The 22,596-nt window shown below is 39.7% G+C and overlaps 1 protein-coding gene and 1 long non-coding RNA gene across 2 annotated transcripts in view; one reads left to right on the forward strand and one right to left on the reverse strand.

Annotated features, from left to right (window-relative positions):
- The first annotated feature begins 763 nt into the window (after window positions 1-763).
- On the forward strand, window positions 764-22,554 carry LOC145420971 (uncharacterized). The gene is made up of 4 exons (XR_013902217.1): window positions 764-1,246; window positions 20,949-21,014; window positions 21,101-21,373; window positions 21,489-22,554. It is a non-coding gene; the product is annotated as an uncharacterized LOC145420971 (long non-coding RNA).
- spegb (striated muscle enriched protein kinase b) overlaps window positions 1,605-22,596 on the reverse strand; it is a 41,055-nt gene continuing 20,063 nt past the window's right edge. The window contains exons 16-41 of the mRNA XM_026146006.2: window positions 21,091-21,297; window positions 20,870-20,993; window positions 20,337-20,509; window positions 19,745-19,857; window positions 19,402-19,570; window positions 19,216-19,312; window positions 18,911-19,111; window positions 17,276-17,333; window positions 17,088-17,165; window positions 16,788-16,960; window positions 15,713-15,739; window positions 15,432-15,584; window positions 15,017-15,059; window positions 14,858-14,926; window positions 12,044-14,774; window positions 11,775-11,927; window positions 10,925-11,041; window positions 10,360-10,527; window positions 10,145-10,267; window positions 8,964-9,128; window positions 7,909-8,668; window positions 7,557-7,796; window positions 7,235-7,458; window positions 6,036-6,111; window positions 5,693-5,842; window positions 1,605-5,603 (exon numbers count right to left, since the gene is read on the reverse strand). Coding sequence (XP_026001791.2) covers window positions 5,351-5,603; window positions 5,693-5,842; window positions 6,036-6,111; window positions 7,235-7,458; window positions 7,557-7,796; window positions 7,909-8,668; window positions 8,964-9,128; window positions 10,145-10,267; window positions 10,360-10,527; window positions 10,925-11,041; window positions 11,775-11,927; window positions 12,044-14,774; window positions 14,858-14,926; window positions 15,017-15,059; window positions 15,432-15,584; window positions 15,713-15,739; window positions 16,788-16,960; window positions 17,088-17,165; window positions 17,276-17,333; window positions 18,911-19,111; window positions 19,216-19,312; window positions 19,402-19,570; window positions 19,745-19,857; window positions 20,337-20,509; window positions 20,870-20,993; window positions 21,091-21,297 — 6,845 coding nt within the window. The 3' untranslated portion in view covers window positions 1,605-5,350. The remainder of the gene's footprint in view (window positions 5,604-5,692; window positions 5,843-6,035; window positions 6,112-7,234; window positions 7,459-7,556; window positions 7,797-7,908; window positions 8,669-8,963; window positions 9,129-10,144; window positions 10,268-10,359; window positions 10,528-10,924; window positions 11,042-11,774; window positions 11,928-12,043; window positions 14,775-14,857; window positions 14,927-15,016; window positions 15,060-15,431; window positions 15,585-15,712; window positions 15,740-16,787; window positions 16,961-17,087; window positions 17,166-17,275; window positions 17,334-18,910; window positions 19,112-19,215; window positions 19,313-19,401; window positions 19,571-19,744; window positions 19,858-20,336; window positions 20,510-20,869; window positions 20,994-21,090; window positions 21,298-22,596) is intronic.

Here is a 22,596-nt window from a genome sequence, read left to right on the forward strand (position 1 = left end):
AGTAAAAGTTGTGTCTCACCTTTTCAGCCAACATGTTTCAAATGGCCCAACTTTACTTGAAGGCGGATGGTCTCTGTTTCCAGTTTGTGTCACATTTTTCACATTTTCACTAATACTCTGCGAGAACTTGGCGAGTGTTTGAAGACAAGTCATTGTCTTCCATGCAAACTATGTGCAAGTGCAGAAATCTGCTAGCAACTACTTTGAGCCAGACAACGACTGGAGGAGGCTGTCTGCTTATTTCAGCCTTGAGTACCACTGTTGTCCCTCTCTTGGTCTTGATGTTATCTGGGTCTTTGGAATTCTTAGCAGGAACTGGGACAGATTAACTCTGTGAACCACATGATTCTACATTAATCAGCAAGAGTCAACCTTTGTATCTGACATGTGGGGCAAAGTTCTCATCAGTGATTATTTTAAAAATTCTTCATGTCATAATCAAGAAAATAAAAAATAAAAAATCTTATAATCATAACCAGACCACAAGTGCCAATACATCAGGGTCTTCAAAAACATAGCAGTACTTGGGACCAACCTTCAGTCCTTTGCCATCCTGCCATCCTTGTACCAGACAATGAAAGGGTCCGGGAAAGCGCTAACACTACACTTCAGCTTTGCTGTGCTGCCTTCAACAAGGACCACATCTCTGAGGTCTTGCAGGATCTTAGGAGGGCCTTTCTCTTGCCGCTCTTTATGTGACCTAGATGAGAAATATAGGCATTTATAACAAGTAATAAGTTATAAGTTCAGTGAGTCTAAAAGGTTTGAGGACATAGGTACAATCTCTTGAAGGTGTTTCTGGTGCAATGTAGACTTTATGAGACAAGTCAGTCCATCCAGTGAATATGTTGTTGCACTGTCGGTTCTTAAGGGGTAAAAAAATCCAGCAAACAAGCATCTTAAACATTTCTTATGCCTCAAAACCTCCTTGATTGTCAGTGACACCAACAAGAATTAAAGATTCTCTTACCTGTGTCCACGATATAATGCCTAATAATAATATTAATAATAATTAAGTATTGCACCCGGGAGGGGGTGAAGTCTCAGCTTTGGACATCTGCAGCGGAAAGAGATAGTAAACATTTATTTAACAATTTCCAAACTAGTCTGACTGGAAATTTCTCTTGCACCATTTCTTTACAGCTTATTCCCTCTCTTCTTACCTTGGAGATCCTGTCAAAGATACACACAGCTTCAGATCCACTACAGAGTCAGCAAACCTAAGAAATCTGATGCTTTATAAGCAGTAAGTATTGTGTCATACAGTCATTCATTCTCCTTTGGTTACTACTGATGAGATTGATTGAAGATGCGCAACATATGTTCCAAAGATATTTTCCCATCTTCATATAGAAATCAAATACTCGTGAGAATCACTGAAGCAGTTCATAGTTTAGTTATAGTAGAGGGAGTATTCTGGAATATGGATCTCCCCAGCATGAAAATAAGCACATAGTTGTTGGTCTTCAGGGTGATGCAGATGGAGTGGTGTAAGGTTGGACTTACCACACTCAGTAATTCTTTATGGATCAGCCGTGATGTGTATACCATTTTCAGCATGGTCTTACATGCAGTTTTCAGCCAAGAAGATGGCAAGTTTTCCCTTATATTTGTCACATTTCCTTTATTGTTCTTAATCTTAACAACTGTCATGCCGTTTCCATGCCAGATTCAAATGTTTCACAGATAAAAAGCAGAAGCCGTAACAAATACAGTCACTCAATAAATAAACAATTTGCAAAAGACACACGCACACAAAGCGGCCACAGTCATATTATCAAAATAAAGAAATAGTCATTCTTTTTGACAAACTACAATCTCTGTGAGTCTAATATCTGTCACGAGGCACTGCAACACATTCCACAAAATTTTAATACAAAATGTAGAGCGCTCTTGTGTCGTCTGCTTACAAACAGCTGTCATTTCATTTAAAAGATGAACAAATAAAGTTATTATAAATTGCACAGACATTTAGGATTTAATGCAACGTTGCATTTCATGCAGGACTTGCATGTTTTCATTCAGGTTTGAAACAATTTCCTTAGTGATTATACTCTGCATAGGAAAAGGAGCCAAAGAAGACAAGAGCTGCAGAAGGGCAGTATTTATCTAGCAATAGCATTAGACAATAAAGCAATAGTGAAATAATTTCATAGGATTACCAACTACTTGTCAGTTAATACACAGTAAAACAACTCATGATTTTATGTATGAAGCAGCTTTTAAACACCCGAAAAACTGAATCTGTCCACAAATGGATCTAAACTCTCATAAGTGTTACACTTTGAGTTAAGTGAGCAAATCTGTGCTTGATATCAGTACGTATGAAAGCAACAGCATCAAAAATCAAATGTGCTGGTCTGAAAACTTAGTTTACCCCCAAAGGGGAAAGCATATATTATAAAAAAGCAAATTAGCCTTTGATGTGCCATAAAATGATAGAATCTGTGTTCAGTTTAGTGCTAGAGCCAATGTGCTGACTCTAAGAGGACAGATTCCAAACAAATGTTTGGTGTTTTATTATATTTTTTCTCTGAAAATAAAACAGTTACAGAGCCTGGTTTTCATAATTTACTGTGTATATTATATTTAAAACATATATTTAGATCTGCATATTTATGGATATCCATACTTAAATATATCTTTTATAGACAACTTTTTCTGGCATGCCCCACTTGAGAAAGTTTACATTTCAGTTATTTCAACTTCAATGAAATAAATGAGTGAGTAGAGTAGATGCACAGTTGTATCTGCAAACTCTTTCATTTTTTTTCATAAATAATATTGATTCAACTTAGTTTCACTCCATATTTTATAAAGCCACCTGCAGTGGCTCTAAGCCCCATAATTGGGGCCTGCCCCACATCTTGAGAACCACTAGATTTTCCAAAGGTTTTACTTCTTGTGATCCGATGTTTATTATGGTCTTCAGGGGCTCATATGATGAATTTATGCTATTAGTGCTTATGGTGTCTTGTATGCTTGTATAGCATGGAAACATATAATTGAGGCTATACATAATTTAGGTTCAGCTTAATGCTAATTATAACGATTTTATGTCTTTTTATATATTAAAAAAAGGTTTTGCCAGTTAAGCCTACATTCTTTAAAAACAATGAAGCAAACTGCTTTCTCAAAGCAGTAGCTGTTGGTAATTAAAAACACTAAAATAAGGACTAATACACTCAGTAACGTCTATTATTTAATTTTTATTTTTTGCTGATTAATGCTCTTCAAGGGCACTTTGGGGGACCGTGATACCCCGGTGAGTTCCTAAAATGCTTCAGTTTCCCTTTCATCCCCTGAATTTTTTCAGATGTGATTAAGTGTTTTTGATGTTAGTAAAACTTCATTACACATGTCGAAAGTTGTTTTGTAAAACTCAGATATGAGTATCTCTTTGTGGCTTAGGTATCTCGCTGCGGTTTGAGTAAAAGAGTTTACTTTAAGCCAATGACAGCTTATCTGTGGTGAAGAAACGAATGCCTATTTGCCCTGCAAAACTGTCCACATTATCACTGGGAGGAAAACAGTTTTATATGGAAGCTCAAAGATGACAACGGGATAAGAAATTTAAAAAGTAAATTCTGCTTTTGAGAATGAGATCATCATTACCGTGCTGTCTAAGAACACAAGGAAAGGGGAAAAATGCAGACAAGTGTCCTATTCTAATAGCCCTTGTAGAGAAGCCACCAGAGTTTCCTCTTAACTCAGTACATATTTTTAAAAACAAACAAACAAAAACTTTCTGGAACTGCTACAGTCTTTAAAATCACTGAAGTGCCAACAGCACCACCATACCACTACAATTCCCTAAACTCGTTTGTGGGTTTGGAGAGTGACTTTTGTTTAAATCAAGGACACAGAATTAGACATAATTCAGTGCATTTACAACCCTCTCTCCTTACCTTGGCTTTCATTAATGCTGTTTTGTCAAAGCTGCAGACATCGCTGGGTTACACACAAGGCATTGTTCAGCATCTGTGCCCTGATACTCTGGACTGTGGCCTTTATGAGACAGGACTGACACTCCGAACTCATTTTTTGACATCCAGGGTAAATGTTATGTATATTTTACCCATCACCCATCCATTTTCTTAACTACTTATTTTGGCCTGTGGGAAGAAACATCTGCAGGGATACCCAGAGAAACCCCAAACAGGCTCAGGCAGAACACACAAAGTCCACATAGAATGATGGCAGATTCAGACTCAGAACCTTGTTGCTGTGAAGCAACCATGCTAACCACAGCTCCACCTTGCCAGTCATTTTTCTTACTCCTAAACTAAACTTAACCAGAAAATTCAGCCATACCTCTTTTTTAGTGCTTATCCAACGTGGGTTTGTGGCACACACTCTCACATCTACTACTGTAACACACTTAAAATAGCCAAGTCAACCCATGCAGGAACATGGCGAAGATGGGAATTCCACAGAGAAAGTCAAAGACAAGGAAGTTTGAATGTTCTTGCTGTGAGGGGACAGTGCTACCCACTCCACCACCACACCCAAAACAAATCAGCAAATGAAAAAAACAAAAAAAAAACCCAAAACGTGTAGTAAACACAAAAGTTTCAATCTGACGTGAACCTGGGTCTCCTACCACTGCTACACCTCCATCCTAATATCTAATATCTCTGAAACACAACTGCTACCTCTCTGTGGCCAATACCATCCCTGCCTCTGTGCAACAGAGAGAAGATTCTGGCAGCATCTGACAAAAAACAGCATTATCTGATGCCATGGGATGATAATGCATTAAAAATTCTGGTCAGGAAACATTAGAATGTCAACTATAGACTACTATTTTAGATGTGCTCCAGTGACAAAGGTGTCAGTTGTTTCAATATGTACTTTTAATTGTGTAGATTATCCCTTATTTTAAAGTTGTGCTAAGAGCTTTTTGCTGAGGAATTAAATGAGGTTTTCTACTAAATTATGGCCGGTGACCACACTGTATTTGTTTTTCCTCTCTTTACAATGTTCAGCCAACAGTAAGAAAGGAATTAATTCAAAAATGTTTGCAAAGTTACAAACCTTGAGGTACTAGCTTGAAAAGAACAGCCTGCCCTGTATGAACAAGGTTCACGGTATACAAAATGCAGTCAGGCTCTTTCAGAGAGTTCCTTAATGCATTAGATTCTCTTTTAGAACCAGATTAGAAATAGAAATTATGTTTCTGTAGATCACAGCCATTGCTGGTTTTGTGGGTTTTTCTTCTTCTGATCAAGTTCAAGTCAGACCTGGAGGGACCACCTCACTGTAGCCTCAAGTTTTATCTCGCTTGGAGGATGTTTGCCCCCCATTCCCACCACAAAGTCCTGCCACAATGGTGTGGGAGTTCTCTTCACTAGGTGACAGGTGCAGTGGGTGATACTGGCACATTCGGTGTGGCAGGGCTAGTGGGGGTTTGTGGCGAGCTCTGGTAAGACCGCAGGAGAACTTTGTGCTTGGTTGCCACCTCCGCTCGCCTGCGCTGCTGGTCAGCCAAGAATTCCTTGAGACGGGTGGTTGTAAAGGTAAGAGTTTGCCTACGAAGGCGCATCAAGTAGGCATCTTGAAGCCAGGAGTTGCTGAAGCAGTCCTTGATGGATGGACGGGCCCTGTTGAGCATGACAAGGAGCCAAATATTACAAATTGGCAATACTTTCAAAGTACGGCAAAAATGAGAAGAATCCATTATTCAGCTTACCATGGGTAGCTACAGAGGATCTTTTTAAGAAACAGAGAGGCACTTTGGGACACATTCTGGTAAAGTTTAGAGAGGTCAAACTTTGCTGCCTGGATTCTGGCTTCAGTCTCCTGAGGATCATTATCCATGAAAGCCGACCTGCCGCTCAACCTGAAAAATCAGGAGGAAGATTTCATACTACCAAAAGAAATATATAATAGAATAATACCTAAAAAGTCTTGAAATTAAAAATACAAATGTAGCAGACCATTCTTAATCATAAGCCTGATCTTTTATAAAGAACACAAATATATTTCTATTTAAAGAGAACTCAGAGGGTGGAAGCTGTGAAAGCAATACTCACATGATGAAAGTAAGCACGCCTACACTCCAGATGTCAGCTGGTGGGCCCACAACATCCCCTTTCAACATCTCTGGAGCTGCAAGAAAAAGGACAAATTCACGGCCTTTATTATCTGTGTGTACAAAGAGCTTTCATTTATCACTTTGACTTAGATTTTTGTTTGTGTGTGTTATAATTTCTTTTCTGATAAATGGCCACAGTTAAGATTACATAACGTACACAAAGGTTTTTTATCTATTTAAAATGCTTAAGAAAACTATAATATATCTATTATAGTTATAATATATCCAAAAGACAAAGTCCATATTTAAATGCACAGTTGTTATTCTTTAACCGCGTTGGTTTAAAACCATCAGTTATTCAGTACATATATATTGAGTAGTATAATCAAAGGCTCTCTTATAAATGAAAAACAATTCCAAGGACCCTCTCGTAGTTCCAACATAAAACAACTTGTATGGTCAGTTTCACTTGACAGTGTCAACTGACTCAAATATTTCACACTGCTTTCAAGCTAGCTAGTTGGCTAAAACTGTAAGTTAGCTAATGCTGCTGTAGGGGCAGCTCGTTAAACACTGAGAAAATGAATTATCTCATGACAATTTGATTATCTGTTGGCCCAAAGATAACATGGGTGGAAAGGCCACACTTGTATAGCCACTACCTTTACTGAAGTTCATTATAGCAAAAAAAAAGTGGGTCAAATGACTGATTTATAACCATTTATGTACATCCTGCTATCGGTACATACAAAATATTTTCTCTGTATGAAGTTAGCTTACATTTAGCAAACATTGGCTTACATGCTCATTAAACTTAAAAAGAACAGCCTTCATTTTGTAATATGCTGAAGGTTTTCAGATGAAAATAAATTCAATATTTGCTCCCTATCAGCTCTGTTTTAGTCTTCATCCACTTATAAGTAAAATATCTGTCGTTTAAACTCTTGATTGCTTTGCTGTGTCGAGCAATTAGACAGAAACTGTCATGATTGGTGGTTCTCCGCTCTATTTAATTTCAATTACATTTTCATTATATAGCGTCAAATCACAGCAGCAGCTGCTTCAAGGCACTCTCATGGTTTTGAGCCTTTTAAGTTGAACTCAAATTAAGGAATTTATTATCATAAGATTTTCTATAGTTATTATCGTCATCATTGTATTATTTCCATTGCACTGTTAAAAAACAAAAATCCTTACACATGTACTCCAGTGTTCCAACAGGAGGACTGAATTGCTTCAGGAACAGAGGGTTGTATGTCTGAGCACTGCCAAAGTCAATGATCTTGATGACATTCATATAGGTGACAATGATATTGTCCGGCTTGATGTCCAGGTGGAGGATGCGTCGAGCGTGGAGGTAGTCCAAACCTTGGAGGATCTGCACAACGTAGGTTACCACATCGTCCTCCGAGTAACGGAATCTAAGAGACACGATTAAACAGCTTCTTAAGCACTCCAAGTAGAACAGTTTAGGGCACTCGTTTATGGATAGTGCTAAAAATGGCCTATCTAATCATACCTATCAATAAGGCTGTAGAGCAGCTCCTTCCCACTGCAGTACTCAGAGATAAGCACCAGGTAGCGTGGCGTGACATAGGCTTCATGTAGAGCCATGATCCTTTCGTGATGAAGCGACTTGAGAATGTCATATTCCTGCAGCACTGCCTGCTTGTTGTCTGCCTCATATGGAACAATCTTAGCCATGAAAAGGTTGCCTGTGGCGTTCTCCCGACATTCACGGATCACACCAAACCGACCTCTGCATGAGAAAGAAATGATATAAACTTCCAATGGAAAAGCACAGAAAATTCTCTATGTCAATTATAAATAGCTGCTAATTCAGACCGTAAATGTTTTACAAAACTTATCACCTTGCTTTCTCATCCATGAATGTATACGGTTTCTGTGGAACTCCCTGACGCAGAGATCCCTCTCCAGGCTTCCCCAGTGGGGTCCTACGTCCTGATGGCGTGATCCGTCCTGATGGAGTGATCCGGCCAGATGGGGTAGTGTGAGTGTCCTCTCCTTGCAACACTGGTGTCAAGCTCTGCACCACCACCACAGGTGGGGAGATGGTTGCGGGAGTGACTGAAGGGGTGGTAGTTGTTGGGGTGGAAGTAGTTTGGGAAGGTGGAGTAGCACGAGCAGTGGCAGCTGGCACATACATTGGCACAGATGAAATAGGTTTCCCTATTATAGGTGCAGGTGGTGGAACAGGGGATGGAGGTTTGTTGGTCAACTGGAGGACAGTATGTACTGGACTCTGAGGTTTGGGTGGAACAACAGGCGGGGGTGTCAGCTTTGTCTGGGGTTTGCTCACACTGATGCTAATAGAGCTCTTGGCTTTGGCTGGTGTGGCTTGGGCAGTTGTTGTGGTCTTAACAGGAGCCGGCTCTGCCGGGGCAGTACTAACAGCAGGACTGATGGTTACTGGAGAGGCAGATTTAACCAAAGGTGGAGCAGGAGCTGATGTTGATGGAGGGGCAAGTTGAGCATTCGTCACTGTTGTGGATTTACTGGGAGCTAGTTTCATGGGAGGCACTTTCATGGATGACATCATTACAGCAGGGGGAGGAGGAGAAATTGCAGGAACAGTCTTCACCACTACTGTGGCACTGGATTTAGCTGGTTCTATGAAAAACAAGAAAAGGCAAGAAGCTACTTGATTTTATGCATTAATGCAACAAATACAACACAGAGGTTTGTTTTACCTCAAGTGGAGTCGAATAATTTGTCATATATATTATTCCATCAAAAACAAAATTATACACATAAAAATATAACCTTCTATAATGAGCTGAGCACAACAACAACAACAACAACAACAACAACGATAGATACAAATGTAAATCTTTCAGTTTTGAAAGTTCTTTAATTATTTCATTGATAAGGGTATGTAAAACAATTGAAGGTTTTCTGTAAATACCTGAGGCATCCATGCTCAAGACCTTTGAGAGGTTGCTGTAGGGGCCCTGGCCAGCTTTGTTGACACATGCCACCCTGAATCTGAAGGAGCCCCCTGCTGCTAAGTCAGTCACATTGTAATAACAGTCTGCTATCCCAGTGGCCACAATCAGCCAGTTGTTCTCACCTGAGGACAGATGTGGAAGGAATATTAAGATCACTTGCTTAAAGTAGCAGTATGAAATTAAATACTCCCTTTGACTGAGGTTTTTTGTCTTTATTTAATTTAATTTAAAAAGACATGCTCAAGAGTTAAACACAAGTACACCTAAAACACATTAGTGTGTCTCCTTATGATACTTGATCAAGTGTTCTTAGCTTAAAGCCTATATCAGAATCAGAAAGACTTTATCCCCAAGGGCCAATTAGATATGCCCTAATATGCCCTAATGAATACATGGCAACCAAATAGAGATATACAGTGTCTGGGATTCTAGTTGCAATTCCTCTTTGTCACTCGCCATGTCTCATGAAATATATATGCAATACATGTGTTTTTCTGTGCTTGTTTGAGACCCAAGTTTGTTCAGTGTAGCCCTTTCAAAACCTCAGGTTTAGGTTTTGAAAGGGTTACTTAGGACATCGTCTTGATGCATTCTCAATCATGCATCTCATCATTGAAAGAGGCCTGTGGACACTCTTTCAATGATGAGGATGTAACATCCTGGACAGGGAGGAACGCTGGTTTGAGCGCGGAGTCAAGGAGGCCATTTCTGTGAAAAGGGAAAGACCATCTCTAATCGAGGAGGGGGCCTAAGGGTACATCTTTCACCATCTTACAATACTGTGATTGCAGCCATTCCCCAACTCTCTGTGAATGGTACTCATGGCCACTGATCAGTGGTCTTTGATCAATGGTCATGAGAATTTGCATAATTATGATGAAGGTGACCTCCCAGCCCATTGTTCCTTCAGTGGGCTGGTTTCACCTATTATGCAAATGTACTGTTTATAAGAAACCTGCAGTCAGCTGAGACTGAAGAAGTCACTTGGATGAGTATCGAAACGTTTCTCCCACTGAAAACGCTACATCTAGATGAACAGAATCAACTTTTGGAGAGTTACTTAGGATAGGTCTAATAAATCTAACAATGGATGTACAGCAGTGTTAATCTAGATTACAGAATTATTGCAAACACAGACCCTCTGCTCGCCTCTCCAGAGAGTATGTGCAGGGAGCCATTGTGTCTGAAGGCCTCCACAGAACCAGTGCAGTGTTGTTGTACTTCTGAGGAATCTCTGGGGTCCCAGGACGGTTGGGCAGGCCTGTAAAACAAATATATTAGTATTACTAGTAATACTGTTGGGATAAAGTAAATGTACTTCTTCAAAGACTCAAACAATGTCTCATTTCTTACGTGCAAGAGATATTGTGCAAGAGCTTGATACTGAGGCCAGCGGGTTCGTAGCCACACATTCATAAACCCCTGCGTCCTTTTTGGTGGTCTGCATTATCATCAGCAGCTGCCTCCCATCAGGACAAGCAATCATATTCATCCTGGCATCAATCTCTAGGGGCTTCTTGTCTGAGAAAGCACACATGCACAGGGAGGGAATTTTGAAGGTGAATATTTATTTCCTTTTTCTTACCTACCCTTTTCTTACTTGCCCTGTGTCAGGTTGTAAATTTGAGCCCATTTATGCTGCTTAAGGATACCACTCCAAAGAACATGATACTGGCATAACAACTCATTCAAGAATAATCTCAGCTGTTTTACCTACAGCAACATTTATGTTCACTGTATGTAGCATTTGTAATTACATCATATTTGCATCAATATGCAACATAATGTGTCTCTGCACTCATGGATGTTAGAGGAATTATGCAAATTACTGCAAAATGCAAACAGAATGATTCTATTCACATGCACATGTATTACCCTCACTAAGACACTACTGTTTATTCCCATTAAAGATCCTCACCTTTCATCCAGGTAATGTGTGGGTGGGGACTTCCAGCTGGCAAACAGCTGAGTGTCACTGGATCTCCCTCCAGCAGCACATGATCTCTCAGTTTGATATGGAATACTGGAGGGAAATCTGGAAGTTGAAGACATTACAATAATTAATCGCATAAATACTGTACGATGAAAGGTAAAACTAACAGTTATGATTATGAAGTAATTTTTTTAAAAATCTGAAATTGAGCATATCTGAGGCCTCAGCAAATACATTTCTGTACATCCTATTGGCAAATGTCATGTATAAAACCCTATTTACATCATAATGTTAATTTAAAATATAACGTGTCTCAAGATAACTATTAACTATATAACTAATATAGCATGTCTGTGGCTGTTGTAGCCTTTGCAAGATGCTTTACAACCCACTGCCACCTTGTTATTTTAATGCTGTTTTTGGCTTATTTGTTGCAAGTGATGGTTGCATTTTTTTGTAATGGGGTCTTGCTGCTGCTTTTTGTGCCTGAGGCTTCCCAGTCTGACTGAAATACACATTTTGCTAAGTAACTATATTTTAGTGAGAAAAAATATATTTCTTAGTCACAAGCATTTTGACCAAGCAGATGGAAACTGTCACATTCTAAAATACCACTATTGCACGGTGACAATAATGTCACAGATCCACTCTCTGCTGGTGATGTTTGGTTTTATTTCTGGTCTGGTAAAGAAAGTGAAGTGTCTGCTGGCTGTAGCTTCGTATTTAAGGGCTACATATAAGTAAGTGGTCTTCCTATTAAAATAAAAAGGAGGCCCATACTAAATGTCATCATTGCCTTACCCAAATACTTTATGCACACTCTTATATAACTTACCAGAAGCCAGTTTAGAGTATTGACGTGAACGTAAGGAACTACTATCTCGAGAGATTGCTGTTGGTATGTCAGGCTGTGACACTGTCTTATCTCGCCTCCCTCTAGTCAGGCCCCATCGATCCCAGCGGGATCTGCGCTCAGCCTCCAAGCCTGCTACAAGAAAAGAAATAGGAAAGAAAAGCTTCATAAATTACATCACTCTTAAAAAAGTACAACAGATAGTCCTCTGGTAAAATATTGATTCAAAATGGAAAGGTAACTGGACATACCCTTTGCTGTGTCTGATTTTAGGCTGGACATAGACTCTAGAGACTCGGTTGAGGCACCATTAGTGGCCTGAGATACTAGCTGGTTCTGAGGAACTTTCGTTGCACGGCTCTCTGATGTTGAACGACGAAGCATGGAAAGAATGGGTGTCCTCTTGGGTTCCTTGTCTTCTGATGCTCTTCTCTCCTCTGAGTAGCTGCGGATTCTTGTAGAGATCCCAGCAACTGTTGATTCAATTTTCCTGCGCATTGCCAACACTGGAGATTCATTTGGTTTCTTAATCTCTTTTTCATCATTTTCCACCAATCTATCAGTTCCCCCATCCATTCTTGACATCTCTACTTCTTTCTTCTCCTGAGACCCTCTTCGGCCCAGAGTCCAAGAAAGCCTACGTCTCGAGGCAACAGAATCATCTTCCTTCATCATTTCCTCTTTGCGCTCTGTTGATGGAGTCCTCTTCAAGCGCATTGAGAGCCTTCTCATAAAGCCTTGGTCCTTTTGAGCTTCACGAAGATCCTGGACTGACTTTGACTTCTCCTCAAGTCTTCTTGGTTTTAATTCTACAGGTGCACCCGTTGGCCCAGGTCTGTATATCTCTTCACTTTTCTCTGTAGAATCTGCAGCAGCTTGTAATCCATCATCTTGCTTTGAGCGTGACAGAAACTTCAGACTTCTGGTGAGAGAAGAGTCACGTTTTTTAAAGCGTGCCTCAAAGACCTCTTCAGAGGTGATATCCTGTAGGTCTGCTCCTGCTGAAAGCCCTTCTTGGGCTGAAGAATATGTAACAGTCTTGGGTGGAGTGGGTTCTTTTGTTATCATCTCTGGTGATGCTACTCTGGAATATACAGCAGGGTGCTCAGTGGTTGAAACGGTGGCTGGCTTTGGTGGACCAGGTATTTCAGAGCTGGCAGGGGAAGATATACCCGTTGATACTGGGGATGATGAAATCGTTGGAGTAACAACAGGTGTAGAAGGGCCTAGCGGTGGCTCACTGAGTGGCTGAAGTGTGGGGACCATCATAGTCTGCATTATACTGGCATATGCTGAAGTCCTTCCATCTGGCAGAACAACTCGAGCAGGAAGCGAGGGTGTCGCATACGTTGAAACAACTTTTCCTGGGGAAGTGGAATATTCTTGTGTTGGTCTCAGCATAAATGAGCTTGTGGTTATTGTCACCTCAGGGGATTTCTCAGGGATAGTTACTTTCTCTTCTATATGTTCTATAACATCTTTTTCGTTTTCCTTAGTGTTTGATTCAGTGACAGTATCAACTCTTTCCTCTTCTTCTTTCATTAACTCTTCCTTTTCTTCATGCTTCTTTTCTCCCTCTTCTTCCTCTTCCATTTTCTCTTCTAATGCAGGACTTTGGACCATAGAAGGAGGTGTAGGAATTCTCTGACCTACAGACTCTGATTCCATCATTGGTTCTTCTGAAATACTCATGTCCTTCTCTGAGAATCCACTGGTGCTTGATCTCTCATCAAAATTGCTATCTGTGGTCAGCCCTTCCATCTTTTCACTTATAGTCTCATCTGGCTTTATCTCTTTTTCCATAAACGATTCCTCACTCTCAGTTTTGGTTGGACTTTCCTGCAAAACCGACTCTGGTGTTGGCGGTTTTGGTGAAGGCTCCCTGGGAGTCACTGGACGGGAGTCTAGCTTGGTTTGCTCTGTTAGAGATGACATAGATATAGCTTCTTTGAGCCTTCTCTCTTCTATCTGTGCCAAGGGAATCTCCAGAGGCGCTCCTGAACGGCGGTGCAAAGGTATGGGTTCTGAATCCCCCTGACTGAAAGAAGTGCTTTTGCGCAAAACTTTTGGTTTAGGAACTTCATCCCTTGGGAAATCACTGGATGCAGCTCTTGTTAGTGGAGGTGGGCCCAAACGGACTGTACGAGAATACCGATCTGAGGACACTGCACGTTTTTCATCTCCCATTCCTAATGTTTCCAACAGAGGTCCTCTCAGTCCACTCATCTTGTTGTCCACAGAGCCACCACGAAGCAGTCGTTGCCTCATCAGCTCCAGTTTGAGAGCATAGTCTTCTTGGCTCATCTTGGCAGTCCCTGGGCTGGTGCTCCTTTTTGGTAGTTCCATAGAGACAGCTTTTTTCAGAACTCTTCTGCCATCATCTTGACTTCCTTCTCCAGGTGCTTCTTCTGGTGTAATCCGAAGCATCAATGCACTATCAGCTGAGCCACCACGCCTTAGCTCTCCTCTTCGTCGTCCACCTTCTGGTTTGTCTGACTCCATGCTTGAACCCCGTCTCAGTGGTTTTCTAGACAGCTCTGATTTTTGGGGCAATTCAGCAGGTGATTCTTCCTCATCTGAAGAACCCTTTTCATTGGGTTGTGATGATCTTTTCCTCAGGCGGCCTTTGCCTCCCACTTCAAGTCCTTCTTTATCCATTTCTTTAGGATCACACTCCATTGCCTCCTGGCCTTGAACAGAAGACCCAGACCAGGTACTTGCTCCGTTCTGCTTCCCTGCCTCCTGCTCATCAGTCTGAATGTCATTCAGTGACATCCTTGATCCAGAGAAGTCCATGTTAAGTGGCATTGGAATAAAAGGTAGTTCATCTATGTCCTCATCAGAATCAGAGGAAGATGATGGTGGTGGCGAACCCTCTTTAAGGTGCCTGGGAATTGCGATGGAAACATGGCTGGAGGAATCATTTAGCAATTCGGGTATGGACCTCATGATCATTTTTGATTTATAGCTGATCAGAGAACGCTAAAAAAAGGAAAATGTGACAAAATAAATACCACAATGTGACCTTGGAACATGCAGTAATAAAGAATTACAACCCATCTCACCTGCCACCTCCTGCGAGATACAAATTTCTTTAAGGCCTCTGTACTTATGGCCTTCCCCTTACTAAGGGTCTGTACAATAAATGGACATGAAATTTAAAACAAATAAATGAGAAATGGGACTTTACTAAGAATTGCCAAATGGATATCACTTATTCATACCTTGAACCAGGGGTGTCTGAGACATTCCTGTGTGTCTGGTCGTCTAAAATGATAAAACAAATATGAAAACTGAAAATAAATAAATCTGCAATAGGCTATGTGATAAATAAGTATCAGACAAAATTCTGGAAATGCTGAAACAAAAATCTTTGATTTTAATTTTATTAAATTCAAGCTCAGTACAGTGAATAAAAATAATATGTAATGACAAATCTTTATACTTCTGATCATTAACTCAGTGTTGTTGACTTGGATATGACTGTTTTCATAAATTATTATATTTGATGTATGACATTCGATGATACATAATAACTGATGACAGTTATCCATCAAGTCAGGATTTTACTGTGGTTGACACATAACTGTTTGCAAGTATTGAAACTTGGACTAAAAGAGATACAGCGGTGTTACTCACAGTCTGTCAGCCACCAGCAGCTTTATGATGAACCCTTTAGCTTCTCGGCAAAGATCGGCAAACATGCCCTCCTCAAAAGCCACGTTATAGTTTCTGATGTTCAGTACAGAGCTGCGATCATTCTCGCCAGCAAATGGAGATACACCGGTGAGACTGACAAGAGAAATAATAGCATTTAATAATAACAAACTTAATAAGAAACTTAGATCTAGTCCTGACCAACACACTGAAAAAGGTTTTTAGCATTATGGAAAATTGAAACTAATGAAAAATGTGCTTACCACAGATATGCTATTACTCCAACAGGCCTAGAAAAGTAAAGAAAAAATACAGTGTTTAAGATCAGGACATTAACAAATATTTGTAAGTACTGTATTTTAAAGCTTTTCTACTGTGATAGTCAGATTAGGGAAAACAGCGGAATGACCAAAATTACTGGAACCACCATGATCTTATTGGCTTTGAAACTGCTTTGGGACCAGGTGTACAACTACTCACATACAGCTGCTGTCTTAAAAGCAAAAGAAAACAGAAATAAGAAAGAATCAGTCTGCCCTCTATCTGCTATTAGTTTTCAATTGAATGCAGTCAAGCTGGAAATTAAATGCAATGTGTTTGTGCTAACTTGACAAACAACTGTGATAAATCCTCCAAAACTGCTAAACTGTTGCAGTCAACATAGACAGAAAGTCCCAGGAGGAAATTCAATTCAGAGTTCTCCCAGAACCTCATAAATGTGAAACAAAAATGTAAAAATTCCTTCACAAATAGTGATTTAGTTGTTGCAGGATGGCAACAAAATGACGTAGGGAATTGGCAACTTTGTTTTCTTTTTTAAATTTACTGTTTTAAATAAAATATAGGGTTCAAAAGCAAGGCAGAGTTGGGGTCTTATTTAGAAAATAAAACCAGAATCGAACCAGCTGGCAACCTGTTGAGCGTAGTCCGCTGTTGCAAGAAGATGCGTCACAGACAAGTTGCACTCATCAGTACAGACAGTCTCAGATCAACTGAAATGTGTTGACAATGTGTCTATTTTTTTTTTTAACTAGATAGCTGCTATTTGCAAACCTTTGGCCATCTGTTAGAGAGGGATATCAGTTAGCCTGAGTCGGACTGTGATTGCTTGGAGACAGGTTGCTACCCACCAGGACAGATATAAGTGGTTGACCAGAGACTGAGGGCGTTGCACGTTCAGCCTCTGGGCGACCAGTTGGTCACTGCAACTAATTGCAACTGGGTTTCAACAAAAAATAAATACATAACAAATCAGTGCAATCATTGGGCTACCTCTGATTTTCACTAATCGCATGGAAGGTTCTGTCCTATTTTTAGTGTAGTGTGACTGAGTCATACCATATATCTGTTGCTTTTGACACGGGGCTCTGATTGACAATTTCTGGTGCAACAAATTCTGGGGTGCCATATTTGCAGTACTGAGCTTCATCAGGTGTGATCTCCACCGCGTTGCCAAAATCACAGAGTCGGATTTGATCACCATGGGGGTCCGCCATGAGGATGTTTTCAGGCTGATGAGAGAATTAGGAAATAATATCTAACCCACTGTCTGCTATGAAAGTGCAACTGATCATTTAAAAATAACCTTCTGACACACAAGATGATGGAAGTATAGATTGAGTACTCTTATTTATCTACCTTGATGTCCAGGTGTATGATGTTCGAATGATGAAGGTAGTCCAATCCTTCAAGAAGTTGTCTAATACATGAACGAACCTGATGGTCCAAAAAACAAAAACAAAAAAAACCAGAAGAATTTTTTGATCAGATAATAAGAAAATATAGATAAAAGTAGTATTTACTTAGTGAAAAATTGGGATCCTTACATCAGACTCCATTACTGTCGATTTTCTTGTAAATCTGTCAAGCAGCTCCTCGTGGCATCTTTAACGATCAGTTAAGGCATTTCTTTTTGTTAAATTAAATGCACTTTGTAACAAATTATTTATTATGTTATAACCAGTGTTGGGCAAGTTACTTTGAAAAAGTGATTAATTATAGTTACTAGGTACTTCTTCAAAAAAGTAACTGAGTTAGTAACTGAGTTACAAGATTCTAAAAGTAATTAATTACCTAAAAAGTAACTATAGTGTTACTTAAAAAAATGTTTAACCCTCTGGGGTCCAGGGTATAATTGGCCATTTTTAACTACTTTTGATGTTTCCTCCACATTTCACCTTTAAAAACTATTTACTTTGCCTTGTTTGGTATCATTCTTTTCAGCACAACCTCACGTGTCTGAATTTACAGTCATGTTTTCATTTTGACATACTGTATTAACACAACTGATCTAGAATCAGACAAAAAACATAAAATCAGAGTAGAAAAAAGTTCTGTTTTTTACTGTAACAACCACAAACATGTTTATTGAATCATATTTCATAACTTTAAATGCAAATATAAATTGTCAATTTTAAAATGCACAAGTTTTGCAAACAACAAAGTTATTTGCAGCCATTTACCTTTTACCCTTTTTTCTTTATAACCATTTCAAACTATTTACAGAACAATCAGCTGTTCTGCATTCAATAAGATGTCACACAAATTATTTGTGCCACTCCAAATATTTTTGTCCACTATAAAGGAAACATCACAGCCTGATACCTGCAGGTCTGACAGCAGCAGGTGTATCACTCCTGTTTCTACCTGGAGACAGCAGTCGCCTCATTGTTCTGACACACAACACAAAACTATCCACAACACTCTACACTAACTACACAAGACAACACATTAACTACACACTCCAAACACGCTAAATGTCACAAATCTCTCACATCTCAAAACTCGCTCTCTCTGTTTTTCCCCTGTGTTTTTGTTTGTTTGTTTGTTTTTGCTCATAAGCAGAGAGCGCTTGCTGCGCTGTCCTTAGACAGCAAACGTGACGAAACTATTGAAGAAAAAACGCCGCGTATATATTGTTTATCATGACTCTGGTTTTACGTGGCCTATCAACACAATTTAAAAACTGGTATATATCACCTTGTTGCTTTGTCATCTTAAAGCGGTCATGTGATTGGCTTACCATGACTATTATACTCTTCCTCAGTCAAACAGCAGCACTCATGCGATTGTTGTGCGAGAAAGTGATTGCCGCCCACGGGAGCGCGCGCAGCTGCTTAAAGCAGTAGGGCCCAAATTACTTACAGCTACTTCCGTGCAACTGATATAAGATGCGGTAAGCTGAAGGCAGCTTCAACCGTCTGTTTGTTGAAAAATAGTAACGCGACCGCACTGCATTTTCTTGTTAGTAATGGTAACGGAGTTGTAACGATAGGAATAGTAATTAGTTAGATTACTCGTTACTGAAAAAAGTAACGCCGTTACCAGTTATTCCCATCACTGGTTATAACGCATTCAATATTAAAATATTCTTTTAACATAAACCTGGTATATTATACTAAGGCTAACTGAGTACTCAGCATCAGAAGGTTTGTTTTCTGACTGCTTTTAAATGTGGATACATTTCAGTGATGATGACAACAGCATTCTTCTTCTCAAAGGCATCATGAAAGTAAAGCACTCTCTCGTGGTCCAGCTTGGAAAGCAGCTTCATCTCTCTCAGAGCGGATGTCTTCTTCTTGGCCCGCGTGGAAATAAACTTTGCAGCGTGCTCCATCTTGTCTGCCTTCTGGGTCGCACGTTTCACATAGGAAAAAGCACCTCTGGAGAAACAGTTCATCAGTTTCATAATTTCTTATTAGTTGAAAAAAGACTGTCAAATAACAGTGCACGTCAGCTGTGGGATCTTTTCTTAAAACCGATTTACCTTCCAATTTCCTTGTGGATGTCATAGTAATCAGTCAGTCGGCGCATTTTCCTTAGAATAGTTTCCTCATCGTCGATGGGATCTTCTTTACTTTTAGCTACAGCAAAGATAAAAGATTAAATGAGTTCCATCAATTTGTTCATTCAAGAGCCTTTGACACCGCAGACAGACAGACTGGCTTCTTACCTTCATGAACGGTGAGTTCAGCTTTACAGGATACAGATCCGGCTAAGTTCCTTGCTGTGCAGGTGTAAACCCCAGAGTCTTCCGGACGAGCATTTAGAACCACCAGGGAGCATTCATTATCATCGTACACAAACGTGTAATGACTGCTCTCTGACAGCAGGATATCATTCTGAAAGCAAATATGCTACGTTTTACAGCGGGTCGTCTTGCGTTTGCTAAAAACTCCCTAAAAACTCTTATGGTTATTTCCCATTTCACTAATTTAGTTAACAGCACAGAGAAACCAGTAAAGAATAACTAGTCATGCAGGGCCATTGTATTAAACACTATAATGGATGGAAACCTTGAACCACAAGATGTCAGGGATGGGTTTGCCCTCCACAACCACAGCAAAGCGAGGGGTATCCCCAGCACAAACATCCAAATCTTCCATAATGGTCTCAAATGTTGGTGGAGCTGTAATGACAGTACAAAGTTCAATTAATTTTGAGGCAATTATTTGCAGTTATTTTGTACTTAGTCTCCAAATATGTCCATCACTAGAATTCTGAAAGCAGATGTCAGAGATGATCTGACTGAGAAACTGAGGGACTACTCATGCTGATACAGCAGAGATCTGGACTCACAGTAGGTCCACCCTAAAGTACACTTCATCCTCCTTTTTGACACTAGTTCAGATCATTATCATGTTGTAGACCTGATGAATCAACACCAGTGAATAAACCCATTATAAACATAAACTCCTAAGGGAACATGTTAACTGAAGTCATAGGTCTTGCAATCTATTTTCCTTAATTCTAAACAATCCGACTTCTTTTTGAAACAGTCGCCCCCTGCTGGCCATTAGAGAGACTGCATTTCAACAAAAGCTTTGCTTTTAAACCCAGAGACTATGTTCATAATTTATATGCACACAGTCTACCTGAAATCTATACCTGCCATCTCCACAATGAATTTGCAGCTGTCACTGCCATACTTATTGGAGGCCACAAACTCCATCTCTCCAATGTCAGCGCTCTTCACTTTCAGCAGCTTCAGCGTGTGCTGGTCGTCATCTGGCATTGTCATCTCATATAGGCCTGGCTTGTTGGCCAGGACCACTCCTCTCCTGGGAACAAAAGCATTTTCAGTCAGGTCAGATACTTATAGGAAGGAGGGCAGCAGAGTGTCACTGAGTCAGGACATAATAATAGACTTTCTTAACTGCTCTGGAATCCTGGATAATCACTGGGAATAAAGCAGCTGCCTCTTTGCATACTGTCATACTGTATTTATGCTTCCCAGTAACAGTACATGTATCCTGTTATGTACTAAGTCAGAAAGGGGACAAACGGCACTAGATTCTCTCATGCGACAGGAATATGTTTGAATTTTTTTTCTTTAGTGAAATTAAAGTAAAACTCATTCATTTCCTTGAGTTTCTCTTTTTCTAAAAACAACAAAATGAAGTGTATTGACAGAAACTAACCTTTTCCAGATGACTGAAGCATTAACATGATTGAGAGTCATTGAGATAGTGACCGACTGGTTTTCCATCACATATACAGTTTCTGGCTTATCGATAATCACTGGAGCCTCCTGCACATAAGGACCTGAAGACATAAACCACAGAGGTAATATTTAACAGATTTGTTCTGGATGGATGGATGAATGGATGGATGGATGGATGATCTATAAAGTCAAACCTACCTCTGTCCAGGAGCTGCACTGGGTCAGTAGCTGGTGAGGGCTTGCTGAAAGCCTTGGAGGTGATGGTGAGTACCCTGAAAGCATAGCGCACACCTTTGGAGAGTGTTGTGATGGTGTAAGTTGTCTCCTTCAGGCCTGAAGCTATAATGATCCACTGGATGGAGCCTAAGGCTTGCTGTTGGATGGCGTACATCAAAGAGCTGGGATCTGGAAGAAAAAAAAAGGCTTTTGATTCAAAATGCTTTGGGTCAATGATTCCTTTTTATATCACGCAGTATATGAAGTAAGTACATAAAGTACAACATGTAAAAACTGGAGCACCTTACAGTGTGTCAGTATGTTATTTTTAGCATTTATTCTTGATGTTTTTTCATAATGAAATCTGCTGCTTGTTTCAGTGTCCCAGCTGTAAAACCAGAGATGAGTAAGTCTTACCCAGAAATGAAAGAACACATCACACTCACAGCCTGGCCATTTGTCAAACACTTTGTTTTCTTTCATTCGGACACATTTGGGACTACAATTTACAAAATGAATATTGTGAAAACTTAAACTTAAATAATAAAATAAATAAATCAGTAAAATCATTAAGTAAAAAATAGCTTAGCTTAATAGCTTATCCAACATAACCTTTTCCCTTCTCCTATTTTATTTTTATGTTTTATGATTTTGTAAACTGCCTGTTTTTATGCTTGCTTTGTTCTGCTGTGTACAGTGTCCTTGAGTGTTCTGAAAGGCACTTTTAAATAAAATGTATTATTATTATTATTATTATTATTATTATTATTATTATTAAGACAGAAAAGTAGCAAATGAGACCATAAACACATCATGTAAATCTTATACTGAGGTCATAAAACAGAGAAACTGAGAAATGGGATAATTTGCTCATAGTCTTTTAGACCAGCAGCCCCCAACCTTTTTTGCACCACGGAACATTTATGTCCGACAATATTTTCATGGACCGGCCTTTAAGGTGTCGCGGATAAATACAACAAAATAAAACCAGTACCAGTACCAAATAAAAAAAAGATTTATTCATAACACAAGGAAAAAGACCGAGGGAAACCCAGTTAATGATAAAAACAATTGCAAAAAAATAACACTAAAAACCAATAAAAACCATAAATTTCACAACCGAGCCTCAACTCTCGCAGCCCGGTACCAAACGACTCACGGACCAGTACCGGTCCGTGGCCCGGGGGTTGGGGACCACTGTTTTAGACAACCCAGTGTTTTTTTGGAACCAGAACTGTTGCCCTCTGCTGGACATTAGAAAGAATGCACTGGCTTTACTTTTTAGACCTAGAAGCAAGGTCCATCTTTTACATTCAGTCTATGATCAAATGGCCCTCAGCTCAGATCTGTTCCATGTTGAAAGCGATAGATTACAATCTGTCAGACTTTCATGGAAAGATGAGATAGACACAAATATTTTAAAATGCATGTCTGAAAGAGACCTTAGAGAATGTTCTGCATTAAATGTGTAAAACAATAAATAACTTA

The sequence above is a fragment of the Astatotilapia calliptera genome, chromosome 16 (genome assembly GCF_964374335.1).
Source record: "Astatotilapia calliptera chromosome 16, fAstCal68.1, whole genome shotgun sequence".
Taxonomy (NCBI): domain Eukaryota; kingdom Metazoa; phylum Chordata; class Actinopteri; order Cichliformes; family Cichlidae; genus Astatotilapia; species Astatotilapia calliptera.